Source organism: Mytilus galloprovincialis, chromosome 8, assembly GCF_965363235.1.
Source record: "Mytilus galloprovincialis chromosome 8, xbMytGall1.hap1.1, whole genome shotgun sequence".
NCBI classification, from domain to species: domain Eukaryota; kingdom Metazoa; phylum Mollusca; class Bivalvia; order Mytilida; family Mytilidae; genus Mytilus; species Mytilus galloprovincialis.
In genome coordinates, this window is record NC_134845.1 from 37591398 (window position 1) to 37610604 (window position 19207).

General features: G+C 31.3%; 1 protein-coding gene across 1 annotated transcript in view; it reads left to right on the forward strand.

The window, feature by feature from the left end:
* The window catches only part of LOC143041854 (uncharacterized), a 130160-nt gene that overhangs the window by 93039 nt on the left and 17914 nt on the right, over window positions 1-19207 (forward strand). Inside the window, exons 50-59 of the mRNA XM_076213958.1 lie at window positions 2212-2324; window positions 2733-2883; window positions 3677-3794; window positions 4311-4512; window positions 9026-9092; window positions 12526-12687; window positions 13282-13374; window positions 13869-14048; window positions 14480-14551; window positions 16406-16516. Of these exons, the coding sequence (XP_076070073.1) occupies window positions 2212-2324; window positions 2733-2883; window positions 3677-3794; window positions 4311-4512; window positions 9026-9092; window positions 12526-12687; window positions 13282-13374; window positions 13869-14048; window positions 14480-14551; window positions 16406-16516 (1269 nt within the window). The remainder of the gene's footprint in view (window positions 1-2211; window positions 2325-2732; window positions 2884-3676; window positions 3795-4310; window positions 4513-9025; window positions 9093-12525; window positions 12688-13281; window positions 13375-13868; window positions 14049-14479; window positions 14552-16405; window positions 16517-19207) is intronic.

Genomic DNA, 19207 nt, shown 5'->3' on the forward strand with positions numbered 1-19207 from the left:
ACAAATGTAATGAAAGATTATAGTACATAAAGGTAAGTTTACTATAGAAAATTGAGCAAAAAAGGAGGTCATTGTATAATTTTAGCTCCTAAAATTACTTGACCTTTTGACCTGTTGACCCCTAAAGGTTGAAACCAAACCAAGATCTTTTGAATATCATCAAATGGTCTTTATTTACAAAGGTTGTGAAGATTATGGGACCAATAGGTAGATACACTTTTGAAAATTTAGCAAAAAAGGAGATTTTTGTTGATTTTAGCTCCAAAAATGACCTTGACCTTTGACCTTTTGAACTTTACATGTCATAAATATCATAGTTTATTCTTATTATAAGATTATATGAAGTATGGTTAGTTTTGCTAAAGATTTACATAAATTATACCAAAAAACATCAGAACAGGGATACCAAGTCTCCATTTACGAACTGTGACCTTGACATTCTAAATCAAAATTTCTTGAAATTGGTACGGTAAAAGTTTCTAAAAAATGTTTTTAGGATGGAACAATATGTAAAGTTAATTTAAATGTCATTTTTTAATGCTCTGCTAAAATATTCACTTTTGAACTAGTGAAGATATAAAATTGACAAATTTTAGACTTTTCTCCTTTTTCTATTATTAGTAACAATAACACAGTTCTAAAAATAGAATAGCAAAAAAACAATTTATTTTTTATGTTTAATTTTACAAGGTTACATGTAAGGTTCCTTTTAAAAGATAGATTAGTAAATTATACTATATAGATTTCTTAAAATTACATCCTATTAAAACCCCTTATTTGGCATTTGAGGACAAAAAAGGGGGGGCACTGTAACCCAGCTCTGCTGTTAACCTCAAATATTTTGCGGATTTTTATTTCATAGTAAGAACTCTTAGACCCCCCTACTTACAATCCTTGATAAAAATGTAAATTATTTTCTTGTTGTATATTGGCTAATTATGGGCCGAATACCTTAAAAGTACAAGATGATCTCCAATGTGTTGAAAAATGGTGTCATGAAAATAACATGTTCATAAATTAGGATAAGACGAAATGTATGGTTATAGGTACAAGACAAAGGCTGCATTTAAATCAAAAAGAACCAGTTCTAACTATTGAGAATAATATTCTTCAAAAATCATCAATTGAAAAACTTTTAGGTGTTAGAATTGACTCTAATCTGTACTGGACAGGTCATATTAATTACTTATGTTCATCAATATCATCTAGACTTTATTTACTCTCTAAAATCAAGAAATTTCTAAATATTGATCTAAGAAAATTATTTTATAATGGTTATATTCTCCCACTGATAGATTATTGTATTATTTGGAGTGGTTGTGCTAAAAATGAGCAAGTCAGAATAATAAAATTACAGAAAAGGGCTGCAAGACTTATTTTAGATGCTGATCCACTTTCATCATCAGCTCCACTGTTTAAACAGCTTGGATGGATGACAGTAGAGAACAGAATCTCATACCAAAAATCAGTTTTGATGCAGAAATGCCTTAAGAATGAAGCCCTTGTATATCTCACTGAAAAATTAAGGAAATGCCAGAAATAAACCAATATTGTTTGAGAAATGCCTCTTGCAAAAATTTACAAGTTCAAAAAGCCAAAACAGAGCTTTATAAGAAATCTTTTATATATTCAGGATCTATTTTATGGAAATATTTAAAAATTATTTTATACCAATATCCCATAAGAAATCTACCTCAAGTACAAGCTCATTCAAAAAAGATTTAAAAAATTACTTGATGGAACATTAAGAAGCTGTGCGTTTTTATATGCATAATAATTTTCACACACATACTCAAACTTATGATATTGTTGATGCCAATACTATATATGTCATATATGAATTTGTAACTTTTACCTGTTTTGAAAATTGTATATTTCATAACAATTTTTTATTTCATTATTCATGTATGTGTGTTTGTTTGATAATTTGTAACTGTTTGTTATATTTCATTGTATTTCATGAGGGCCTCAGGGAAGATAAGCTTTATAGCTAGCTGTGTAACCCTCTTTAAATAAAGAATTATTATTATTATTATTATTATTACTCAATACTGTGAAGTACCTTTGAATGAAGTAATAGACTTTAATGCTATTTTAAATGTTTCAAGACATGTCTTTCTAGTTTGCTATTGTTTTCATTTGTTGCAGTAAAGCAATGCAGGTTATAACACATATATAACAGTTAGTTATCAAATTGTTATTTTTTTTTAGGCCAGATTGTTTAGTCAAGGTTTTAAAACGGACCAAGAGTTTCTGGATCTTATGTGGAAAAGAGGTTCCATCTTAAAGAAGAATGACCATTATGCCTTAGTAAAACAGACAAAGTAAGTTTTGATAGTTTATTGAAATTGAATTCTATATTTAGAACAAGACCAATTATATAAAATCATTCCTAAATACATGGTATATTTTGTATTCTGAAATTTCATGTAGAGTAGAAACTAAGAGTTTAAAAGATTGCATTTGTGAATGTTTAATATCAAAATATTTATATGTAAACTTAAACATGCATTAGATGTAATTAAAAGGTAAAGAAAACATATTGAATTTGGAGGGGGACTTGCCTACTACATCTTTGACTATTAGCTGATTGGTGCTAAATTCTAGCAAAAAATTATTTGATGTCTTGTGTTATCAATCCATTTTTTTACGGTGGTTAGGAATGACAGCTTACTTGAGAATATGTTTGCCAAATGGAGCAGAAATATAAATTCTTTTATAATATTTTTTAGTGATTATGATATGACCGTTATTGTCCAGGGAGCTAGACCTAAGAACATACTAGATCTTATCCATGAAACAATCAGCACTTTAATCAAGGATAACTTCGCAGGTGTGGCCTATGACTATTGTATACCTTGTCCTGACTGTGTGGAGAAAAAGGTATGGGTTACATGATAACTTCGCTGGTGTGGCCTATGACTATTTTATACCTTGTCCTGACTGTTTGAAGAAAAAGGTATGGGTTACACGAGAACTTCGCAGGTGTGGCCTATGACTATTGTATACCTTGTCCTGACTGTGTGGAGAAAAAGGTATGGGTTACACGAGAACTTCGCAGGTGTGGCCTATGACTATTGTATACCTTGTCCTGACTGTGTGGAGAAAAAGGTATGGGTTACATGTTTATAAAGGATTTATGATCCTTATACATGTTCATCCTTGGCTTTCAAATATTCTGCTCTGAGAATATCTGTGAAAAAGCGCTTCAGATGCATGAAATTTACCAAATGTTGCTATAATTGGCGAACAGACTAATGATTTTGATTTTACTATGATCTACTGGTAATAGTTCTTAAAATAGTCATAATGTAAATGGTATTTTATTCTCTAAAAAAGTCTTGATTATTATATCATGTGTATGTCAAATATAATGGAGTTAATTTGATGATGCCGCCTTTTTCTTGAACATTACTTTTATCAAGAAACAAGTGCAGACTTTTAAAGATTTTATGTAATTTTCTCTTCATATAAGATACATTCCACTTCACTCCTTGTGTCATAGCCATTGTCACTTGTGCTTTCTTAAAATTTTATTTCAATACTCTTCCATGCTGACTACAGCTCTCATCAGTTTGAATGAATGGATTAATAAACCAACTTAAAAAAGTGCTATGCTCATTAATATCCTCTTTCCAAATAGTGCAGTAACATATGATTTGTACATGTTATTTAGGGAACCAGAGAACCTTTCTTGTTCAAAGCAGATTTGATAACCAGAGCAAACAGTGTTAGTGCCCCGTTCCTACAGTGTACCAAGTACTTTCATACAGTGTCCATAGGAGAACTCATTAGTAAGTTTTGAATGGTCAATATAAAAAAGAAGACGTTGTATGACTGCCAATGAGACAAATCTCCACAAGAGACCAATTGGCACAGAATGAATACACTGTCGCCTGTAAAGGTAGAAACATACAAATGTACTGTTTATTTACAAATTAGAATAGTAGCAGTTGAATTACCTGATATTGATGCCCTGCCTATGCCTATGGAAGGAGGGGGCATTATTTTTTTCTGGGTTGTATGGTCATCTTTATTGACTCTTGAATGATCTAATATCAATATTTGTCTGTTCAAGTGAATCTGTGGAAAAGTTTCATTGGGTTCACAATAATAACAAAAAAATAGAATAACAAAAATCACTGTTAAACTCCAAGGAAATTCAAATTGGAAAGTCCCTTATCAAATGGCAAAGTCAAAATCTCTAACACAAACAACTGTCATATATCTGACTTAAAAAGAAACAAAAAATTTGACAATCTTTAAAATGTTCAACCAAATTAAGAAATCCCTCCTGTTTGTCATTGTAGATGTCCTCCCAGACAACAGGGATACAGAGTTTGATGTACAGATGCAGCAGAGTATTAGTGCTCTACAGGAGATCAGTACAAACATGGCCAAGGATGTAGCTATACTGTATTGCCCAGATGATTTACCTACCAGTGAGAATAAAGGAAAGATTGTAGACCCAAGACAGATTCATAAAGATTTAGTCAAACAAAAGATCAGTTGGTAAATTGCATAAATCTTTTTCGCAAATGCAAATGCAAATGCGAAAATGGACTTCCTATGTGAACATTTTTTGAATGAGAGTTGTCATCATTATTTTTTCTTTAATCTATTTTTTGGTGTGTAAGTCTGACAGGGGCACAGGACAATTGCGCTTTTTTACCTGTAAAACGATAGGACATTTGCGCTTTAAATTTTGATTCACCTGTATTAATTTGACCGGACATTTGTGCTTTTTACCTATAGTCTACCTGTAATTCTATTCAGAAGTAATCATTACGTCAATAAATTTAATTTATATTGATACGACAAATTGTCCAGAATCCTTCCATGCCAACTATAATCAATGAACAGTTGCTATTTTTTATATCTTTTTGAAGAGTATCACTGAAAAACAGTCGGTGAATTACATTAAGATTTGTTACATTGATGAACAGGCACCCCAGTCTGGAATTGAGAAAAAAATAATTTGATTGTTTATTTGAAATGTGAGCGAAATACCAGTCAGGGCTAAATTTGATCATTGAATTTTCCTTGGGCTTCCGTTATTAAGCTAGACTGACCTGTGATGACTACATATGTTTTATGTCTTTTTAATTTTGACATGTTTGAGCTGTATATAAACTTTAAAACATATATCAATGTGCTATGAAATGTGCTACGAAATGATTTTTAACTTTTAACCCATAAAGAGAAAAATATGATTTTAACTCTTTAAAGGGAAAATTCACGATTTTTTACTTATGGATTAAATATGTTCATTATGACATAATATATATATTCACAAAGTTTTATCGCTATATGTGCAGTAATAAAGGAGAAATTCAATAATTAATGAAAAAATATCAACTACTTCCTGTAGGTCGTGACGTTTTCTCCTGATTTTTGCATGCCGGGATTTAAAATACAATCATTAAAAGTCTTGGTTTTTAATCATATTTTAACGTAATCGTAAGCGCGCCGATGACTTATGCTTTATCTAATAACCATCCGATAATAAGAAGATAAAACGCACAGACGTTCAATTGTACTCATTCGTGAGATAAATTATCTATGTTAATCGTATATATTCGAATTATTTTTGTAGACAACACAAAAAGTTATAAATTTATTTTTAATAAATGCATTTTCGGACTGATAAGGTGAACAAATTAAAGTACAATAATCTGTAAAGACAATATGTTGGTGTACTCTTATTGCCCTTTTACTGTCTCTGCTATGACTAGGTTTATACGATGTGTGTATTCACGGTTTTGTGGCAATACTCGTAGATGGCTTGTTGAAAGGTAAATTGTTATTTGCACTTCGGTATTTAACCACGCCTCTAGGGCACACCTTGCCAGGTGTGACTGTCTATTCGGATCAGTGGGACCATTTAATACACACATTAAAAATACATATTCAAGTTGGTGACAAATAAAAATTGGTCGCCGTGGAATTATTTAATTATATTTGGTGCTATTATTTATTTGAATTCAAATAAGTTAATTTACTTAGAAATACACAATTTTCGGTTAAAGACGGGAAACTTTATTCATATGTCAGAATGAAATGATATACAAGTCTTGTCCTTGATTTATGTCTCATAAAAAAGGGGGACTTAGAAATTAGAAATAGCTTTACTAAATCATTTTTATTTGTCTTTATTAGGCGAAAAAATCATGTACGAGAACACTTACATTTAGACTTTTGAAAGCCATGTATTAATTAATATCTGAAACTATCTGAAGATAACTCTACCGAAGCGGAATATAATATGTACGAATAAAGAAAAATTACTTTTGTAATTCAAAAGAGGTTCAAAAAGTTGACAGGAAATTTAAGGATCTTCATGGAATGGAATCGAAAAATTACGAATAGATATTCTTTTCAAGTGTGAAAAACGTCAACCAAATTTATTCATAATCGGGAACGTCCTTATTAAAATCTGAGACTACTATAATGTGAAAAACGTCAACCAAATTTATTCATAATCGGGAACGTCCTTATTAAAATCTGAGACTACTATATTAATCGTCGTCTACCAACGTATATATATACTTAAATAATTATTTGACCAACGATGTTTAAAATTAAAAGACAACGAATTTAATGTTATCTTTCCCTAGTTTTGAATGTTATTATAAGTCTGTTCAACTTGCAAGAATACCCCTAAAGCGGACAAATATCCGACAAGCAGTTTATTCTTTAAATTGCTGTCATTGAATATCAAGAAAGAAAATAAATCCCGAAATTGATACTCAATAGTTTTCCTAGAAAATATTCACATCCCTTGGGGATTATTAGTGTACGTCCAGTTGCATATATTTTACATGAATGTTGGAACAATTGTGATGATGACGAATTTCGTCCTTTATTCGAGAACAATCTTATTGATATATAAATCTGTGAGTTTACTATGTTCTTAACTTCGATGAACCAAAGCAAGTTATAAATTGACCTGTATTTAAATCAAATTGTTTCTTTTTTTTCTTCTTCTTCTTTTGGTATACAATAGTCTATCGAATTCGTTGATTACATACTGTTGGCATACGTGGACTAGTCTATTTACAAAACTTTTACCACAATTTACACAAAATGTATGTTTCTTTCTTATGTTCAATGTATACATATTTTAAATTGCGCTACTGACTATAGTTCCGTAACTTTCTACCCAGGCGTGTGTATACACGAATCGTCGACAAGTGCGCACATTTTTTTAAATCAATAATTCTGGTATGTTCCAATCTGTCCTAAACTATTGACAACGAGTATATATTACATTTTCCCAAATTAATCCTTGGAAAAATATGTAAATAGATTTGTATTTCTTCAAAAAAAAAAATTTGTATTATTTTTTTTTATAAATAATATTCTTTACACCAGAAATGTTATTTATAAACTAGCGTATGAGTTCAGCAATGACTAGTATATTATATCACTTTCGGACACGCAAGACAAAAATGTGTATTATACATGCACCTCATAGTTTAAAATGGCAAGTTATAAGTTACGGTCGTGTACACTGATCACTACCTACAGAAGTGAAACGATGCATGAACTTGCAAGCCCGCCGGACAGGAAATCGATTGAATACCTGCACGTGTCACCTTACACCCCTTCCAATACCTTTGGGAGTAATACCTTTAGCCATGCTGGTGATCAGATGAGGGAAGATCCGAATTTATTTAAATAAAGTTTATTACTTTAAAGAATTATGAACGAATTAGATTTTCGAAAACAATTTCCACGGAACACTTATTTATGATTTGAACTTTGACTTTTTAACTAATTACAATATTATCAGTTTAAAAATAACAGACTATATGGTTATTTAAAAAAATAAGACCATTTTCCATATCAAGTTAGTCAGTCAGATAAAACAACCGTACGATTGACAAGATATCGACACGCAATTACGACTACATCGTTTACTGTAGTTTTGTTCCTTTGTGGTTTATAGACATATCGGGATTTTTCATATGAGAAGGTGACAAGATGGCGGAGCTCAGAGAACTGATAATAAAAATTTAAAATCGATGGTGATCTCTTATTTAGCGGAATAAAACTTTAATATCTATAAATTTGAGCATTTTTATACAGAATGGACATAATATCAATTTTTGATTTTTTTGCGAAGTTTCCCTTTAAGGTCAAATATTGCAAAAGCGCAAATGTCCTATGTAAAAAGCGCAAATGTCCTTTATTAAAAAGCGCAAATGTCCTATGATTTGAAGCGCAAGTGTCCAAAATAAAAAGCGCAAATGTCCCTCGCCGTCTGACAGTCAATTAAAATGTTCAACAGTGTAATTTGACCATTTTACTGATTGGTTTTGCTATTTGACTTCACAGCGTTATAGTCTTTAAAAAGGAAACATTACAAACAAATAACCTACAAAGTTTTATTATAGTATATAGATTCAGCATTTGATTTTACAAATTGGAGTAATTTTGAAATACTTAATTTAGTTTTTGGTCTAATTTGACATCAAATCCTAACACCATGTATGATTCATGGTTTCAGTTGTAAATTAAAGAAAAGAAATACTTCCATTGCTAACTTTTACATCATTTGGTCCCTGTTGGTTAGTTGTCAAATTTCTTATTTTTATGTTAACTACTGAAATAGATTCATTAGAAAAGGTATAAAATACTGAAGTAAAAAATGTTGAAAAGTTTAGTTGTGGACAGCATCTTATTACATAAATATCTTCTATCAGAGTTTAGTGACCGCATCTTACAAATCATACCTGCCAACTTTTCAAAATGCCCATGGGGGTTTTACGTGCAAGATGGATCCTATAGTTCTACAAAACCATCAAGGGGGCCTTCAAATTTATTTTAGTCTTGTTTTTTGGCTTCTCCATACTAGTACAATCCTATAGCCATTGTAAAATTTATTGTTTTGTTTAAATTGTGGACAAAATTGCTCTTTCAAAATTTCCATTTGGGAGCCTCCATGGGGGAAATCCCCCGCAAATAGTGACAGTTGGCAGGTATGCAAATGTATTTGATGTAATTATCTTTCATTTTACAGTTGGATTCCAGATGATATAGATAAAATACCTGAACTAGAAATGACCATGGAAATTAAAAATTCTAAAGTAAGTTTCAAATCTGACCCTTATTTATTCACCAAGGGGAGATAATTATCAGTTTTAGAAACTGAAGTATTCTAGGTATATTTGTTTACCATAAAAATTAATGTTGAAAATGGCTAACAACTTAATTCTCAAGAAATGAAAACTCAAACAATACTGTGATGTTCTAATTATTTTTGGTAATAAACAAATAAATTACAAATAGTCCTTGAGATTCTGGGATGGGGGATGACAGTTTTACTGACTGAAGATAAATTTATTCCCTGAAAGTGAACTAGCAAGCTATAGGCATGTCTTAAGGCGAAGTGTACGTAATTAAACTACACAATGGATTTTTTTGAAATTTTACATGTAAATTCTACTTGTAAAAATAAATCGGAAAATAAAATAAAAAAAGGGGGTAACCGTTTTCGTTTTTGAGATACGAGCTGTTGAAGTTAACAGCATCATACACCAAAATTACAAAGGATATATAGGGAAAATCGTGAAATTCGGCAGGAATTGTTACATTTCCAAGATTTTCTATTATATTAGACAATCGATTTTTTTTTAAATTTATGAGACGATTCTAAAATGTCTGAGGAATCGATTGGTGCAAAGAAAGTCCTTAGCAACCGTGCTACTTTTCAAGCTATACCCTGTTAAAGTTGAATTTTGCGTGTAAAAAAACAAAAAACAAAGACAACGTTATTGAAGTTGTTGCAACAGTTACGACGCTTCATATAGTTCTATACTTGTATGAAATATATACCGTTTTGTTGGAGTTCATGTTGCTCGGTCTTTAGTTCTTTCTGTTACGTTTTGTGTACTATTGTATTGTATTTGTCTATTATATTCGGGTGCATGCGGAGATCGCCAAGCTAGAAAACGGTTGACATTTTCTTCATTATGAACTAGAACTATTTTTGACCTTGGTGCCTTATTTTTGTTAAAATCTAAACACTGCGACGTGTTTTCAAAATCTTTGTTCCCATAAAACTTCATTTCATCAAGGTCTCTTCTCAGAATATCAGCCATCTGTCTGGCACAGGATAACAAATCAATATTTAAGTAAATTTAAGTTGTGTGGTAATTCTTAGTACATTTGGGTAAATTAATCTTGTCTTTGTGCCGCATAATCATCTCTATAATTCAACACATCCCTGAGCCACGACATTATACATTTTATGCATTGCATGATCTTCTTTTTATCACAACCCAGACCAGCTAGTAATCGTTGTATAACTTTACACGTCTGAAGACGAATATTTGCGTGAAACATTTTTGTATGATTTTTATTTCTGGAAATCAATCTGAAATCTACAACAGTCCTTTTCCGAAAGTCGGGCTGGACCTTTACTTTTATGTGCATTCGAGATTTACACAAATTGTAACCCGAATAATTCAGTCGTATTATTCAGCTGATGTACGAATGCTACATTTCTCGTGTGGGAGAAAATCGGACACGGAAAGGGCTTGAATTATTCGAGTTACTCAAATTGAAACTTGGGAATATATTTCTAACTGTTCGGAATTCGCGGAAACAAATGATTGTTTTTCGCATTACGGTATTGAATCAATATGAGTCAGAGATACCAATTATTTCTTTTAACAAATTCGAATACCAGTCAGTTTATAGGACCTCAGTTTGAAATAGGGGCGGCAATCCATTCATTTTATCCAATCAATTGGAAGGGGGGGGGGGGGGGGACATTGATAGTCAAAAAGCCTTGAAATATTCGATAAAAACGTTGAATGTAAATTATATGAACTCCAAAGTCTCATATTATAGTAAACCACAGTCTTCTCAATTCTTGTATGATCATGAACTAGGTGAAAACCTAGAGCTAACCGAGTGCGAGATCCTCATGGATAATCATCAAGGTCGTTAAACAACCCTTGCAGTAAACTTGGGTTAAATTTAAAAAAAAATCTAAATGTAATAGTCTGAACACATTTCACCTCTCATTTCACTAAATATTAAATTGCAGTTACAAGTATCACAAAACTTCCCTGACCTCTTTTCTTTAACCATAATAGAGGGAGGAGGGAAGGAGGGATCCAGATCCCGAAATCCCGGGCTTAAAAACACGAAATTCCGAGGTCCCGAATTTGAAAAAAAATTAAATCCCGAAAGGGTCAATTCCGAAATCCCGAGCTTAAAACACTCGATCCCGGAGTTTCGATAAAGGTCCTACCCTCCCCTCTCCCCCCGTAATTCTATATTCTATTCATTCATAATCTTGAATTGAGATTTGATACTTCAAAATTACATTCTCTAATTTTGAATGCTGCACACAGGCACAATAAAAGAAAACAGATATCGCTATATATCTCTTCGAAATTGGAATTTGTGAAAGAAGAAATGACATGTTATATTTTATCTTACATGTGTACTTTCAATTTCAATATGGTTCTAAATTTAGATTTAGTTTTCCCATAAATTGCGGACGGAATAGAAGACACCCTGTTTATTTTCTGCACATGTAGAAAAAGTTGAAAACTGGGAGTTGAATGAAATAATTTTTACTTATTTTAAGATAAATGTTAGAGTGAGACAATTTTTAAGTTACTGAGTAATTTTTGGGTTTATTTTTTGTTTGTTTTCCGTCTTTGTTCTTCCTACTTGTAAGTGTTGCACTAGTGGTCAAATTATTCTCTTGGTATCGTCTGATATCTTATATGAATATAAATCATGTCCTTAAATTTTCAATTGCACAAAATACGAACATTTCAACGTCTTTTTAATTAAACAATTAAATTCACACGTCTTTCATTAATTATTTGTAACCTATTTTAAAACTTTACGTTGAGTAAGTGTGTTTTTCGTTCAAGACTACGGCTTTTTAAATCGATATTGTTGGGTCAATTCAGGTTTTATTTTAATTAATTTGATATCAATAGAAGAAAAAATGTTACATGTTTATTTGTTTATAATTTTGTTGTGAGGCGTTTTTTCTTTCTGATGATATCATAAACACGAAATGCCTTCTCCTACGCGTCTAAAACCAAAAAAAACCCAGTGTTTTTAAGTCAGACTGCACACAGAACAACGTACAAGCACAGGCGTGCTTGTTGGATTCATTATAGACTGCAGAAAGTAGTTTCTCTTTCGTGCGTCCTTTCTTGGAGTAAGGGAGATAACTTGCGTAACTAACGACGAACGTTTTTAATCCCGTATTCCGCTAGAGGCGTGCAATTACGTACACTTCGCCTTAAAGAAGTTATCCAAATGAAAACAATTTTCCCCAGATGTACCGGTATATTGAATATAAAAAGAAATGAATTTCTGACCTATTTTTCTTATAAAACTTTGGTTTCTAAAAAGTCTCTAATTTCAGAGAATTTGCTTTGATACACTTTATTTTAAACTGTTATGTATTTGAACGAAAAGTTTCTTCTCAGTACTACTGATAATTTCGCTGTAGTGACTATACTTTAACATTGTATATTTTAGGTATTGGTTGTCTGTATGACTGACAAATTTGTAAAACACCCCAAGTGTCATCAGATGTTCCTGTATGCAACAGAACAATTACAGAAACCATTCGCAGTAGCAGTAATGGACGAATCTTTAGCCTGGCAACAAACAAACATTGGCTTCAAGATTGGCAATCCGGTAACACATATTTTCGCCCCTCTTTTACTAAGAACAAATCACACAAAAAAAAGCACTTGACTGATCATTATCAGTCTCCACATGAAGGACAACAGAGTATTTGAGCTTAGTTTATTTTTTTATGTGTGTGGTTATTTAATTGGAGTACACTCCAAATATGATTCGCTTGTGTACAGCTGACTTATAAGCTTATAAAGTTTTGATTATTTCATATCTGTATGAATATATTGCTCCCCATACATTTTCTAAAACCATTGACTCGAGTGTTCAAAGTAAATTTGGTACATTCTTTTATTACAGAACTTTATTCACTGTGATTTCTTGAGAAAAATTGTTCAAACTGTAAAAATTTTATACTCATGTTGAGACATTTATAACCTTACTTGAACATTGAACAAGTAAGATTATTTTTTTTTGCAGACAGTTGCTAAATATAGCATAAATTTGTTTTGATTTTTTGCACAATGGTCAGTTTTCCTATAATTCATATCTTATTTTGATGTAGTATATAAGATGACTTTGATGTTAGACTCATCATATCTGCATCACTGATTTATTTAATACTATTGGTTTTTTGTGGTGTACTACTTTTAGTTAATGGCAATGATAAAGAATGTAGAAAGATATCCAAAGAAAATCCTTGACTTGATAGAAATAGTAAAGAGTTACATAGAGGACGCAGAGAAGGTAATATACTCCTCTAATTATATGTCTCGCCTACAATGGTAAAGGTAGTTTAACATAAAGTTTTGGTCCCTATTTAAAAAAAATCACAGTTGCTTACTGAATATTATCTAACAGAAAGTTGAATATTAGAATATATTTCTTTTTACCGTATAAAGAATACCAAAAGTAAGGTTAAGAACAATACTGTAAATCAAAAAATCATTGAGATGTTTTTATTATTGTGAATAAATCAACTGGGTGAGTATCACATTAATAAGTACTTGCATTCTGAAATCTGTTACACTTATACTTGTATGCAGCGTTTCCAGTTGTTGTTATAATTATTCTCACATGTTCGTCTGTCATGGTGAAATCTCAATAATTAATGAATGCAATAATATCTGAATTCACAGTAGCGGGTCTTAACATACTCAGAGAATGAAATATTTGCCACTGGACATTAAGCAACCAACATTTATTCAATCAATACATACATATTCAGAATTTTCTTCTAGGTTGATAGTAATCATCCTTCAGTGTTTCTCAGTTATTGTTGGAGTAATTCTAAGGAAGCCTGCAGTGTGACCACCACAGCTACGAAAACATCACTTGGGTATGGCGATCCTAGAGTTCTGAAAAGGCATCTTGAGAAAAATGGATGCAAGTCCTGGCTTGATATTGAACAGATGGGCAAAGTAAGTAGACTGAAAAAGGTTTACACTATTATATTTTGTTTATATGGAAAATGTGATATGGTGTGTAAATTCACCTGAAATACATGGAACCAATTTGCCGTTTCAGAATCTGATGTATTCTGGGTAATATTTTCATCGCTGTATTTTTTAGCATCATTTGTATGTAGTATTTATAGCTATTTTGTAATGCTTGTCTATAAAAATGTATTCTCTTGTTTCTTGCAAATTAATAAAAGACAATTTAATGTATATTTCAAATACATGTAACTCATAGATAGATATTTTTACTCTTTAATTTGTCTTCTTATCGCTTAATTATTATTCTTGTTGCTAATTTTTGTTCTTGTTGCTAATTAGTGAGACCAGTATCAGCATCATGGACATAAATGTATACTTCAGAATCCAAGACTATTTTGTTTTTTTAATTTTAGAATGGACTGTATCAAGACATTACTGTAGGATTACAGAATGCCAAAGTGTTGGTTCTCTGTGTGTCAGATGAGGTGAGTAGGTTATATATCAGATTTGGGAAAACCCTAGGTGAAAAGGTAACCAATCAATGCAAGCTTACCAAAAAACATCAAGAAGTCACTAGTCTTCAGTGATGCACATGTATGTTTTTGATACAATTTGTAAGTTCCTCTTTTCACCAGCGTAGCAGAGGGGGCATTAAGTTTTACCCTTGTCTGTCTATAGGTCTGTATGTAGGTCCCATACATATGTCCATGCACCCGTTCTCTAACTTTAGTTTGCCGCAACCAAATGTTATGAAACTTATACACAATGCTTATTAATACAAAACACAGATCAAGTACAAATTTGGGTAGGGCCACTTATACAATTCTTGAGTACTATTCCTTTATAACGTTATATGCTGGTGTAGGCATCATCTATGTCCTATGGACACATTCCCTATTTATTTTTTTGGCCAATTTATAGGCATTATGTTTTCTCGTCTGTGCGTCCGTTTGTTGGTCCATTTGTTTGTCTACTCATTCCTCTGCTCGTTCATCTGTCTGTCCCGCTTCAGGTTAAAGTTTTTGGTCAAGGTAGTTTTTGATGAAATTGAAGTCCAATCAACTTGATATTAAGTACACGTGTCCCCTATGATATGATCTTTCTAACTTTAATGCAAAATTAGAGTTCTTACCCCATTTTCACATTCCACTGAACATAGAAAATGATAGAGCGGATGGGGCATCCGTGTACTAGGGACACATTCTTGTTATTTATTATCCACAACAGAAATAATTATAAGTTTTTTGCTGCAAATAAACACTCCTAGTTATATTAGATTCAAATCAAACACTGTCATGACTGTGATATTATACCATGTGAATTTATTCTCATGATTAACTGCTGCATATTTTGATATATATCTGTTTTAATATTTTAGAAGTGATATTTGAATTTATATAAACATAGGTTGCAATTGAATTACCCTGATTTCCAAATGAAATTAAAAATAACAATAATTTCACATTTGAAAAAAAAAATCCAAAAATTTCAATCTCTGATTTCATACAATAACATGTGTTGTCAAGATGTTGTTGCTGACATTGCATCAAAATAATTGAGAATATGTAGACTACGATATAGTACCTTTTAGTTTATTCTTTATTGCCGTTAAAAAGTCTATGGTCAATGTTATATAATGAATAACTAATTCAAGTATTCATATATCGAAACATATTCAACTTGTGACCAAATAACACTGATAATTATTATACCCCTGCTTTAAAAAGGGGGGTGGGGGTATACTGTTTTTACCTCTGTCCATTCATATATCCATCCGTCCGTCCCATGAATATTTTTCATCGCATTTTTCTCAGGAACTACAATACAAGGATTTCTGAAATTTGGGTTTATATAAGTCAGCTTTACCATATGTGATGCATTTTCAGATTCATTACTCGACAACTTCCTGTTAACCAAACACTTGTATGATTTTACACATAATAGCCAAGTTGAAAATTTTTGTCCCATTTTTCCAGGAACTACAATACAATGATTTCTGAAATTGGATTTCAGGGTTTATACAGGTCAGCTATACCGTGTGATACATTTTCAGATTCATCACTCAACAACTAACGGCCTCTTAACGGAACACTTACATATTTTTACACTATTAAAATTATCCACTTGCGGCGTGGGTATCATCAGTGAGCAGTAGCTCGCAAGTTCACTTGTTATTCATGAGCAACACCTATTGGTGAATTATTGTGGTGTTCCGTCACTTGTTGAATATTTTTCCATTTTAGAATTAATTTTATGGATTAGTTGTTCTATAATCATTATCAATACCATAGACTTAGAAAACAATATACACAAAAAAAAATCACAATCTTTATTTGTAGTACCTTCGATCAGAAGCTTGTATGATGGAGGCAAGGTTTGGAGCCTATAATTTACAGATGCCAATGGTTGTATGTGTTGTAGGAACAGGAAAAGCCTGGAAATTGTCTGAGGTAATTATTTTCCCCTTAGAAGTGAACTTCATGTTGCATAACTTAAACCAAAAAAAGGTGATAGCATTGTAAAAGAGAATTGAAAAGATTTCATAATGTTGAATGTATATATAAAAATTAAAGATGTACGGTAGATGTGAACCAATGATAACCGTTTGATTATACAAGTTCCTTGTTTTGGACAAGGTTCTGTCTACGAAAAAATCCAGGCGTCTTTTACACGGATTCCAGGCGGATATTTTAGAGGGAATCCGTTTAAAGTCCACTTTTACACGAAGAATCTTTCTTACATGGATTCCAGGCGGGTTACGGGCGGAATAGAGCCGAAATATGCAAATTTATCCGCCTGTCTTAGGAGGAAAAATTTCCGTCTAATTAAAAGGAAAAATGTTTTTCTCAAAAATATATCCGCCTAAAGAGACGGAAAATATATCCGCCTAAAGAGACGGAAAATATATCCGCCTAATGAAACGGAAAATATATCCGCCTTCGAAAAAAAATCCGCCTTAGAATATGAAAAAAAATCCGCCTTAAGAATATGAAAAAATTCTGTCTTCAATGAAAGAATTTTTTCATTCCAAAGATTCAGGTTTTTACCACTGCCATGCCTTCTTGCGAAGAAAAACTAGGCCTTCATACAATAAAATGCAAAAAATGTTATCAAACTTGATCGAATTTATTTAAGCAACTACAAATTACTATACATGTATGTATAATTTTGACATTTTTAGTTCTTCACAATTTCTTCATTTTCAGTTATTAGTCATATTTTTAAGGGTTTTTCAGTGTTCTTTGAATATAAATTATTATCACAAGTTCCTGAATTTATTTCGTGCATAACTGATTTGCTCTGTAACAGCATCATTGATATGACCATCTTGCATGGATCTGATGTGTTTTGTGCACCAAGCAGTAACATAACCTGAAAAAAAGAGGACATAAATTAAAATTACCATGCATTATTGGTTTAACTAAAAGGAATTTGACAAATTTCTCTATGTTATACAGGTAAATTGTGAGCTGCCTAAGTAGGTGGGGTTTTCCTTCATTTTGACATATTGACCTGAATTTACTATTTTTACCATATATCATTCAATATACATATTACAACAGAAACATCTAAAACTTGAAATTATAAGATTAAACTATGAAAAATTAGATGTTAAGCATGTTTTAAAGAGTAATTATATTTTAAGAAAAAAATCCTTGTAAAATCAAGGGCAGATAATTATAATGAATTTACTATGACCTGTTTTGGGGATTTTCTCAATAAAATAAGACCTGTGGGCTGTAACCCCTGTTTTCAATTTGCTAATTTTAAAGATATATATCATGTTTATATCAAAAAAATATTACAGATGGTTTACAACTTTTGATTTTTTTCAAATTTGTTAAAAGTCCAATATGTGCAAAAGTTACTTAAAAAGCATTCATAAGGATTTCTTTCATATAAAACTACTTATTCCAAGTCTGATTGAATGTGTCCATTCTTCAGTCCTATCAGAAAACAATTTTCTTTTGTTTCACCAGTTCTGAAATATAAAAAAAATTGTCTTATTACAATTAAACAAAATAATTATTACATATACTGTGCATGAAGTGATCTGAAGTGTATAGGTTATTCTTCACTTTGATTAGTACATGTAGTATTGGTCTTTTATTTTACTTTAACATCATAGGCCCGCATTTACATGTACAAAATGTTTGTCTTAAATTTGATCCATAATCATGATAATTGAGTACATATGTACTAAATTTTAAAAGATAACACTTTACAGTCAGGGATATAACTCTATAGGGTTATTACAGGAAAATAACATACATTTGTTATTGTGGACTAAAAAATCAAAGAACTGCGATAACATACGTTTGTTACATGTTTCAAAGGGACAATATACATCATAAGTTTAGTTAAAATGTATACAAGTTCTATTGATATTACTATTGTCTTTATGTATACTTAACTATTGAAAGATATAACAGTTCATAGTATTCCAATTTTGAATAGTACACCTATATGTTATTACAGAAAAAATATGCCTGTAATAACTAAAGGGTGTTATCACGGCTTCTCTATATCACTTCAAAGCATTTGCTCAGACATAAATCATGCTTAATTACAATGTATTTAAATTTATTGTAAAAAATAATGACCAGAGCATGTAATGAGGTTCTGCGCAAGTTTCTCAGTAATTCTCAAGTGTCTTATATAATAAGTTACATTCCTTTAATAACTAAGCTTTGTTATCACAGCTGAGTTAATTCCTTAATAGCCTTGTCTCATTGATTAACCATGGTTAATCAAAAATGTATTAATTCAATTTAAAAATTAATTATCAAGGCTATGCATTTAGTTTCTGCGCAAAGTCTCAAGAGTTCCCTAGAGTCCACTATAGATTAAATAATTTTACAAATAACAAACATATGTTATTACAGATTTAGAAAATTTAAAGAAAAGTATCTGTAATAACACACGTAAGTTATTTTCTGTAATAACCCTATAGAGTTATATCTCTGACTGCTTTATGATTTTTCGGAATAGATGTCTATTATATATATTTAATTATTACAGTCATACAACAGATCTCCAATTTTGCTATCAAATAATATCATATAAAAGAGATTGTCTTAAAGATATAAGTCTTGTGTCATACACAAATACCACAGTAATTATGAACATGATGTAATTAT